The sequence below is a fragment of the Anneissia japonica genome, unplaced genomic scaffold (assembly GCF_011630105.1).
Source record: "Anneissia japonica isolate Jap-2015-1 unplaced genomic scaffold, ASM1163010v1 scaffold1594_len1068242_cov183, whole genome shotgun sequence".
NCBI lineage: Eukaryota > Metazoa > Echinodermata > Crinoidea > Comatulida > Comatulidae > Anneissia > Anneissia japonica.
In genome coordinates, this window is record NW_022722535.1 from 220,929 (window position 1) to 231,824 (window position 10,896).

The 10,896-nt window shown below is 32.4% G+C and overlaps 2 protein-coding genes across 2 annotated transcripts in view; both read right to left on the bottom strand.

Moving 5' to 3' along the window:
• Window positions 1-77: 77 nt before the first annotated feature.
• On the bottom strand, window positions 78-8,925 carry LOC117111949 (phospholipase B1, membrane-associated-like). Its single transcript, XM_033255007.1, has 14 exons — window positions 8,713-8,925; window positions 7,919-7,998; window positions 6,598-6,661; window positions 6,017-6,075; window positions 5,534-5,601; window positions 4,910-4,953; window positions 4,406-4,496; window positions 3,809-4,007; window positions 3,430-3,524; window positions 3,045-3,117; window positions 2,567-2,668; window positions 1,832-1,927; window positions 1,553-1,651; window positions 78-1,367 (listed from the first exon to the last, which is right to left on the bottom strand). Exons 1-14 carry the CDS (start codon window positions 8,777-8,779, stop codon window positions 1,104-1,106), a joined length of 1,401 nt encoding a protein of 466 aa, XP_033110898.1. The 5' UTR covers window positions 8,780-8,925; the 3' UTR covers window positions 78-1,103.
• A 1,692-nt stretch (window positions 8,926-10,617) lies between these two features.
• The window catches only part of LOC117111942 (phospholipase B1, membrane-associated-like), a 6,284-nt gene continuing 6,005 nt past the window's right edge, over window positions 10,618-10,896 (bottom strand). The window contains exon 6 of the mRNA XM_033254990.1: window positions 10,618-10,887. Within this exon, the coding sequence (XP_033110881.1) occupies window positions 10,618-10,887 (270 nt within the window). The remainder of the gene's footprint in view (window positions 10,888-10,896) is intronic.

The window sequence follows — 10,896 nt, forward strand, 5'->3', positions numbered from 1 at the left end:
TGAAGCACGTTATTGTTGATAAGATGATTTCATGAGGGCACAGTATTTTCTGTAATGAAAAGAAGAACCATCACCTCTGCGATATTATTCGTCCATTTATTTTTATCACTAGAAATAACAACAAAACATTGATCCAAATACTTAACAATTCTAGGGGAAAATGAAAACATTATATAAAATTTCCTTATCTGTACATTATTCATGGACATAAATATCTTTCTTATGAATACCAACCAATTTCCAAATATGAAACCAAAAAGTAAACATTATTATTTTACGAAAAAAGTGGCAATCCCTTACGGCTGTACAGGCCTACTTAACAGAAGGCCCACTGTTGGTCAATGTACAGCTTATATTATCATTTTACACAGAGCCATTATGTCCAATAACCTACGGCTTAAAATCCCATAAGAAGGAAGAGCTATGTAGTCTAAAATCAAAATATCTTGAAACTGAATTTGAAGCAAAAAAATATCGTTCTTTTTTCTTTATTATTTATATTTTATTACGATTTATCCATATTGCCAATGGAACAGGGACTTGACATTTTCGGCTGGATTATATTTTAAATCCCCACATATGAATACCCAAAACTGTTTGTTTTCAATGAAATATGTAATAATAATAATAATAATAATAATAATAATAGCAACATAAACAATGATATTAAGAACAATAACAATAATATAATAACGATAAAATTATTGATAATAATATAATAATAACAATTCTTGTATGGTAGGTATGAAAAAATAAGAGTTGATTTTGCCTTCTCTTTTAACAAAAAAATACAAATTTTAATCATGTTTGAAGATCACCAACGTGCTAATCAGAGTTCAAGATTTTTCTATATCCGTGTTTAATGCGTATTTCAAGCAAATACATTAGATTGTTTAGGCGACGCTGCAGTAATAATACCAGTACAAAATAAAGTAGGCTGAATATAATACCAATTGAAACTTCAGTGTAGGTAACTGTTTTAATCTAGTGTAGTAAGTGTCTCCATTTTAATATTTCCGTCTAGTTTACGCACCACTACGAACGCGTAATCATTATATATATCTCCGTTTTAATTAGTTCACTAAAAATATTAAAGACATAAATTAAGAGAATTTGGTGTATGAGTAACCGCCAGTAGATGACATAGGGTGACCATCAGGTTCGCTGTAGCCTTGCCTCTTTCTAACACGACGGAATACCATAACACCAAATACAACAGCAACGAGGCATACACAGCCTCCGACTAGAGACACGGCGACAATTACGGACGTGGATGAGGAGGAAGAGGAGTCGGTGTCTACGGCATTGGTGTTGACGGCGTTTGCTGACATTGATTCGCTGTTGGTATTCGTTGCAAAGAATTGTTGCTGGAAGAATGAGAAGCGAATTCATTTAAAATTTTGAAACCATACTATAATTATAACAAAATATAACCTATCAATTATAATTCATTTGAATTTATGAATTTATTTGTACAAAAATAAAGACTATAAGATTGCTTATTATGTTGGCATTGATTATTTATCATTTAATATATTTTTTTAAATCTTACTTCCGAGGGACAAGCAAGCTCCTGACCATCAAGAGAATTGTAGGAGACGAGACGGAGCGCAGATTGTAGGTTGGTTGCCTTGGCACTTGTACTCTGAAACTAAATTGAGAAAAAAAATATTGTAAGCAAGGGATATTGACAAGCGTAAGACAAGTGCAAATAAAAAAAAGGCGCAATTCTATCAGAGCAAGAATGTTAAACAGGTCTGTCAATAATATCCAAGTATACTAGACATAGTTTCTTTTAAGGAAATTTAATCTAGATTTATCGAACACATACCATGCTCTGCCACAAAGCCAATCCGTACATAGCTTGCCCCTTCTGACTAAGGTGAATGCAGTCGGCGGCCATCAAAGACATATCAACTGTCCCATCCTGCATTGAAAATCAAGAATAGTATAATAATTTTACAGCGCATAGGTTTTACCACTATAATCTTAATTATTATCATTGTCGTCGTCATCATACTTTTTCTAATCAGCATATTATCATCATCATGATCATCATCATCACAATCATGTCCTCATCATAATTGTCTTCATTATCAAAATCATCATTATCGTCACCGCTATTATCATCATCCTCATCATCGTTATATTCATCATCAATGTTAATCAATATCATCAGCATCGTGGTATTCATCATCAAAATCATCGTCATCTTTGTCGACGTTTGATCATCATCATTTTTGTTATCATCGTCTTTATCATCATAATTATTACTATAATTATCCTCATCCTCATCGTCGTCATCGTCGTCCTCCTCCTCTTCTTACTTATCGTCGTCTTCTCCTCATCATCCTACTTCATCACCATCATCAATCACATCACCACCACCATCATAATGATCATCATCAACATCATCATCATCAACATCATCATCATCATCATCATCAGCATCACCATCATCATCATAATCATCATCATCACCACCATCATTATCATCATCATTTACGTTGTCTCCTCCTTGAATTCAATCAGGAAAGGCGAGCTAAATTGTAGGCCTGATACTAACCTTATTCATGGGCATAGACGCTTTTTGAAGGAATGGTTGAAGAACAACAGCGAAATCATCCTTCTCGTACCTGCCTGTTGCAATCATGTCACTCAATAATCCCTATCAAAAAAGTCACGTGATTTTTGCTTTAATACGCCTTTACACATTTTTTTTTTTTAATTCACTTTCATTTCCTATAGACACGTTAACTGAACATCGGGTTGGTCTTTTTGGCCACAGTAGCAATGTTTATCTACACATTGTTTTCTAGTAAGTCTATGATTATGATTTTTTTAAATAGTTTCAAAACGCATTTAGAAGATACGTTTGGTAATATTTTGCTTGTAATTTAATCAGATTGCACTTTAACCGAAATCAGGTTTATTAAGACAGGCTTAACCTACTAAATAATATAAGGCGCCACTGGGAAAAATATTTAATAATAATGTTTATAAAAATAGTATAAATTCTCAATAAACAATTTGTTTTGACCTACCTGGTATTTAAGAGCAGCTTCGTTAACCTTATCTAATATAGCGCCACCAGCAGCAACACATGGACACGATTTCCTATTATTAAAAAAATGTTCTCGTCTTATGATATTCTCATGATGTACTTAAACTGTGGTAAAATTCATTCAAAATAGTTTAAAAAAAAGTGAAATAAATCACAATAAATTTGCAATACCGCAAAACGGACTTTATCTCTTTAGTATACATATAACATTTCTTACAGATTTCGTATATCCTGTCTTGTCGTTTAAAATACATTAATTGTGTGTGTGCATCGACTACTAGTGCTGNNNTTCATTAATAGTTAAGACACACACACATGACTACCGAACACTACCACAGTGATATAATCCTGACGCGTGTACTTACATATAAACGGTTGTGCAGACTGAATTCTGGCTAGCCATCGTACTAAGATCGTAGACGTTTGTAGGTGAAACAATGTTAACAAATGTTCGAGGCATCTGAAAGTTTTAAAAAATGAATAAAAAAGAAAAAATAATAAGGTTAAATAAGACAATGCATTGTGTGATTTTTAATTAATTATCCTTTTTCTGGTGAGCTCACATTCATTTGCCAATGTATGATTAAATGTAATTATCCTGATCTTTAAACATTGCAATTGGCTGATAGTAACCACGTCTCGTGAGCGTGAGCTCGACATTGAGCGCGTTGACAAGCCAAAGCACAGTTAATGTCAGCATATTGAAAAGAAACTTTAAAAAAGAATAAAATAAACAAACGTTACCTCATCCTTTAATAATTCAAGACCTTCATACATAGAGCTAATATAATTGGCGGGACTTGAATCTTCTTCATTCAGACAATAATGGCAGAGGTCATTGGTACCAATGAATATGGTCACTACCTTCCAGTCGTTCTCATAGTCAATGCTCGAATCTGCTTTCATCATATCAATCAATTCACCAACTTGACACGTTAGTTCACTTCATAATTTAAAAAGAAAAAATGTATATTATTGGGATAATAGAGAATTTACAGAAGATATGTTAGGCCTATTATTGGTGTATCTTCTAGTAGGCCAGCAAACAAACGAATTCCAATAAAACATTGGATTTTCAAATACAGACATTTGTATTCTTACATTAGTTCAGCTAGTTTTGTAATAACAAATATATAGAGTATGGATTTACTTATTCACAATACCAAATCATTGAATAGTTGATGAATTATGTTATTCAATAATTTTATATATACATAAACATAGGATGAATGTATACATATATACATAAACATAGGACAATGCATGCGTGCGAAATACCTAATAAAAAACATAGGTCTACATGATATAAAGAATTTCACTTAACAACAATAAAATACTTACTCAGTTGTTGCACCAGATTCGGCAACATTGAATCCTATTGATCCGGTTGTCGAGAATCCTTTCAGTGATGGGTTATATTTCTTCAGAATATCTATGATAAAAAAAAAACCGTCTTATATAATAGTCAGATGCAAACCTTTCTTCTTACCTTGATAAAGGCGGGGGAGGGGATGAGGAACAGCAACTTTAAACAAACTATATTTGAACCAATTGGAGTTTAGTATAGTTCACTACGTGATTGGTAACATTCACACTTTCATTATTACCGTAAGGCTGAAGCAGAGGCTTGTTCACTAAATACTCTGATTGAGTTTCTATAATGCTATCCATCGGCTCGAGGATATTTTAAATTAGGCTAACGCACAGTTAGGCCTACCAACAAACTTTATCTAGGAATATAGGCAGCCTAGATACATCATTTAGACTTAATAATAACTAAGTACTGTACTACTAATACTTTTTAGTAGCATACCGGTGTTTATAATATTATAAAAATCAACTTACTTGGTAGAGTGACCATACTTTCCAAACTTCCTTGACCACCAGCTCTATGGTTAGAATTAAATTATTAATTACAAAGAAGCTGAATCTTTTAATAGAGTAATACTAATATAAATAATAATAATGATGATGATTATAGTAATAATTATAGTAATACTATTAATATCAACAATAATTAAATGAAAATTTATGACATCCAGTCCGCTTTAAAACAATGTGCAAATGGCGTTTTTCTTTTAAAAATAATTCTAATTAATTGCAAAAACTCTGAATTTTAGTAGAGTAATAATAATATAAATAGGCCTAATAATATTGACGATGATTATAGTAATAATAATAATAATAATAATAATAATAATAATAATAATAATAATATTAATATATATGAAAATGTATGACATCCAGCCCGCTTTAAAACAATATGGCGTTTTTCCTTTAAAAATAATTCTAAATAAACTTGTCTTATTCGTAATACAGATACTGTAGGCCTATAATGCTGTCTTAATGGCAAATAATCCTTGCTTGGAAACAACATAGACGTTTGTTCAAAATGTGACAAATCACGTTAAAATAATATTGATTATTATTCGTCTTATAATCAATATTATTAACTACGGTTATACTCACGAAAAACTAAGTTCCCGATATTCGGTTAAGGTATCAGTGATACTATCAGAGCCAGCTCCATTTGCAGCCTATGAAGAGAAAACCTTGAGTTAACGACGCTTTAATACATTTTTACGCTAACTTGCATATAATTATTTTAATATAAGTCTAGTGGGATAGGTCAGACTAATTTAGAACTCTAAACTCTCTAAATGCAAAGAGAGCGAATATCACTCTAAAGGGAAAGGTAGATACGTAAACATGTAATATAAAATAGCGTACCTGTAGAACTAGAAAACAAAACAGTTAACACTGCAACTACACTGAAGTTTTTTTTTTTTTTTAGTTTTGTTACGTGAACACTTCTACCCGTAAGATTATTCTTCATAAGTCAAAAAAAAAAAATCTACAGGCAGTCATGTTAAACGATACAAAATTGTCTTATATTGAGTGTGTCTGTAAACCGTAGGCCTATAAACACATAAAGTTCCATCTAAAACTTACGGTCATGGAATCGCCAATGGCGGCTACTACTTTGATATCGGCTGCTGTTAGCTGATGTACTGTAGAGAAGAAATTAAAAAAATAAAAACAAACAAAACAGTTTAATAAGTAAAGTCTACCGTGTGGCCTAAATCTAAAATAATACAGTGTATAATGTTTAGAGGGTCGTACTCCTTGACGAAAAATTAGAAAATGGTTAATGAGTTACAGATTTGTGAACATTTAAAAACTGTGAAAAAAAAGGGGGTAACCACCTTTTCTCCCAGTTTTTAAATGCTCATAAATGTGTATCTCCTTAACCGTTCCCGAGTTTTTCGTCAAATATGCTTTTTGTGTCTTAAACAATTAATTGTAAAACATATCAAATATTGTTTTTCCTCCGGAGCCTGACTTTAAGGTTGCACTTTCATTAGGTATTCGTCTATGCCATTAAAATGGAAATATCCTGATTTCTTGATTGGCTGTGATGCTTGCACGTAGTCACGCTCGCAGACATTTCTACACAATGTGACGTCAGCTCACGTTATAGCACCCTTTAGCGCTCATTGAAAGACACTTAAAGGTGAAAAATAATTATTTACCTGAGGTAAGTGTTTCTTGACTTGAAAATACTTTACAATCGAAGCTAATCCCAGTTGTCTCGGTCTAGAATAGAATGTTTATGTTTAACTACAATGTTTAATATTTGTAGGTCATATCGTTTTGTGGTAATTGTGACAAATAAATAAATAAATTATGCATTAAACTGAAAAACAGAATACACAACATTACATTAAGCCCTTTTTTATTATGATAATTAATATATTATTGAGGGTACAGTATTACGTAATAGCTTAAACCGGGGCCAATAATACGTTGATGATTCTAATTGTGTTAGATTGGTTCACTCCCCTTGGTTCACTTCATCAGGGGCGGATTTAGGGGAGGGGGAAACCCGCCCCGGTCCTCTTTTTGGAAAGTAAAAGAAAAAAATGAAGGTAAAAAGAAAGAAAGAAAAAGAAAAAAACGCCTCATGTTATTTTTGGGCGTCTAGAAAACAAAAAGTTCGCGGGGGGGGGGATGCCCCGGACCCCCTAAGGTAATGTTATCTCGATCGGCCCCACTTTCGGGCATCTCTGGAATAGCCCCCTGCTTCATAGTGTAAACAAATTAGCCCTTATAATATCTGATATGGCTAACAATTATCGAAAAGCATTGTGACAAAAATTTAGCGCTAGCCAATCATAAAATTTGCAGATTCAAGGTTAAATAAACCTGTCATATATTTATATACGGTATCTAATTAATATTCAACAGTATTGGACTGGCCTAAGTACATTATAATTGCCGGTAATAAAGGTAATTTTGATTTTAGACTACGAGTTATCTACTGTAGTTTATAAGAATTATGTAGTTTATAAGAATTATGAAATTTATAAAGATTGGACCCATGACACTGGGTTTTCAAGCCAGGCACTTTACCCATATTTTAGTCATATTCTGCAAATAATGCACTTATTATCATAATGTTTATTGTATGTACCACGTATTTACATAGTTGACGATTTGCTAAAGTAATAAGCTGAAAGAGCACGCAGTAAGCTTCATCAAATATGCAGGGTATTGTTCTTTCCAAAATTGTTGATGGTAGGCCGTGCATTATTCCGGTTGCTTTCCTCACTCATTTTGCGGAAGTTACGTTATTGTAATTTTTGTCATGTAATTCTGTCTTGATTACATTTAAAATTAGCCACAAATGTTCAATGAACTAATAAACCATATTTCACTTCCAACTTACAGTGCCCAGTCTCCCCGCCCTCCCCCACCACCCACTATCAAAGGTGTGAGATTACGTAATACCATTTGGAATCGGAAATGTTCGGATTTTTATACAAAAATAAAATGTTTGGTGGCAAAACTCACCGTTTTAGTATTTACAACATCGTCACAGTCCTCTGAATTCACGTATTCTGCTAACCGATTAATCATATTTTTATCTTTGTCTAAGGTGTAAGAAAACAATGACACAATATGATAAATAACTAAAAATATAGCGAACAATATATATATATATATATATATATATATATATATATATATATATATTATATGACTTTTTGAATTTATAGCATATTAAGCCAGTGTTGAGATGTACATTCAGTTTGTTACTTGAATATTTTGTCAGGATCATAATCGTTAAGCTTTGTACGCCTATGGCAACACCCTTCTTGGTTTAAGAAAGACCCTACGCATGCCATGAGCAATGCACAAGGTAATGCCAGAAGCCGTCGGAAAATCTTAAAATCGCATAAAAACACTGAATTGCTTATTTAAAAAATATCAAATAAGCTATCCTCCAAAGAGACTATTTATCAAAATCAAACAAGGAATTTTATCTGATAAAATCATAGGCCTACGGATAAAATCCTTGAAATTCAATAGATTACAAATCAATGTAAGGTCTACACTAGAAATGGTATCAGCATTATGCTTCCGTTTCTGCTAGAAAAATATATTCTCATTAAAATTAGCGACGGCTAACAACTTTCGTATTAAAAGTTATAAAATTCATATACTGAATGTTTAATTTTTAAGATTAACAGCTCAACATTCGGCCTAAGTAACTACTAGTTACACTGTCCGATTTAATACTATTTCGTTTAACTATACTTAGTACAGCATACTACATAAGAGGCAAGGGTATGGTTAAAACTTACCGTTAAGTGTTATACATTGCACTTTTATCAGTAGTAGGGAAAAAAGTATAAACCGCAGTGTAGCCATCGCTGAACTTTGATAATAATTACGATGATCCTAGATACAATCTGCTATATTTATGAAGATGTTCTTCTGGAAGCTTGCTTTTTACTCCGGTATTGTCGGACGAATAAACCCGTATAATTGACTGTTGAAGGTGACGTTGACTCGTGACAAGACAACGAATAAACCAATGCTAGAGTTCAGAAATATGCTGGTATATTTGGCGCGCTAACGAAAGCTCTTCTGTTGTAGGCCAATATTGGCAGACCTGCCATCCTTTTTAAAACATTATTTTGCGCGTAGTTTTGTTGATAGTCCCAGCTGGGTAATAAACAGTGGCGGCATCGGGATCACTATGGTCTAGGACATTTTTTATTTGTTATTTTAAGCCTCCGGCCCCTTTACATAACAAAGTACGGTAACATTCAGAGAATGGAAGAAAGTAAATCACGTCTTCTTATATAAGCTAAATACAGATATTTCCATAAATTATATAAAACATTACGATTATTTGATGGCATTAAACGAACTTAAAACGTGTTGGATTTATATAAAAGAAAGAGGGAATTACTATTTTGCTAATATCATAAACAAAATTAAAATAAAATTTAATTCATCTTCTATGCATTGATTTGAGTATAATTTATATATTGTTTTTACAATAGAATATGACCTTAATCAATCTGCCTCTCTATTTCTAAATCTAAAATACCAATTCGATTTTTTTGTTAAAATAGGTCTATAATCAAATCTATCGGTAAATAATAAATAATTTTCAAATTCAAACTCATTTTTAATGGGATTAAAATGATTCAATCTCAATTACGTTTTGACTTTTTCATTGATATGTTGTCTTTCTATATCAATATAAGTCTTAATTTTAGCTCAGAAATAAAAGAAACAGAATCATCTACCTGTTGTGAAAACCAGACAAACAAAACCAATTGAACATAAAATTTGCTTAACATAATATAACCATCATAATTTTTTCGTTCGACTTTTTTTAAATTGAAAAAGATAACACTCATAAATAACACGATCATGGTCTGTTTGAATTAAGCGTAACCAATAGAGAGAATCTTCCCATCTGGTGCATTTTTGCTTATACCTAATAACACATACTTACAAAATCTATTCTGAATTTTATCAATATGCATATAATTTGTCATGCCCCATACTTCACTCGAGGAAGGGCTAAAAGCTGCCCGACAGGGGTATGAGCATTTCCGAAGGAGACAAGCGAGGTCGAGGCTCAGGGGCTACATATTTTATTATTAGGTGACATTATATTTTTTTAAAAACAATCTTACGCATGGTATAAAAATAGTAGGTCCATTAATTAAAGATTTAATATATACAATACGGTAATTGCAAATAATGTTATCAGGGTTCAGGGGCTACATATTTTATTATCAGGTGACATATTCCATAATTTACAAAACTAAACATATGGTATGATAGTATTAATGGAGGATTTAATATGTACAATACGGTAATTGCGAATAACGTTGTCTTTGGCACATGCAGGCAGCCTTTATTTGGTACCAAATATTTCCTACTAGAAATTGGCAAATACTTTATTATTATAATTTCAATCATTTTATTTATTTTATTGTATTTAGAATTAACAATAACAAAGACCTGGGTCACATACTTATCTTGACAAGCAGGGGGCAGGCATTCAAAATAACAAAGAAAACAAAATTAAAGACAAAATGTTAATTGAATAATGAAATTGTATGTGGCACTCTGGGTGCCATTGAAAACGATCTATCGCATTCGCCATTAAATTGACCAGATTGTGTTAGGAATAAAATGTAAGAAGTATAACAATTTGTTTTCTGACTCATTTATAATACTTATTAGTCATCATCATCATCAGCAAACAAGCTGAAATCATACATCTTAATCTGTTTCTCTTTCTTGAAGTCTACAATAGTGAGATGTATAATAACAGCCGCCACTAATGCGATCATGAATATGAACACAGTGATAAATATCACGGCATAGTAAGGATGCGCATGCAATTTGTCACGTGACTTCTCCATCTTCGTGGAATACTTAACCGCCTCTTCAAGATCAACCTCAAGGTATACTGGCTCTGAATTCAGGTTGGTGTAAAAATAGGTTCCCTACAAGCA

What these genes read in the sequence shown, in the direction of transcription:
- LOC117111949 (XM_033255007.1), bottom strand. Translation starts at nt 8,779, where the DNA reads ATGGCTACACTGCGGTTTATACTTTTTTCCCTACTACTGATAAAAGTG. An exon ending in ATGTTGTAAATACTAAAACG is followed by an intron (nt 6,662 to 7,918) that starts GTGAGTTTTGCC and finishes ATTCTATTCTAG; the next exon opens with ACCGAGACAACTGGGATTAG. An exon ending in GTCTGCACAACCGTTTATAT is followed by an intron (nt 3,118 to 3,429) that starts GTAAGTACACGC and finishes TTTTAATAATAG; the next exon opens with GAAATCGTGTCCATGTGTTG.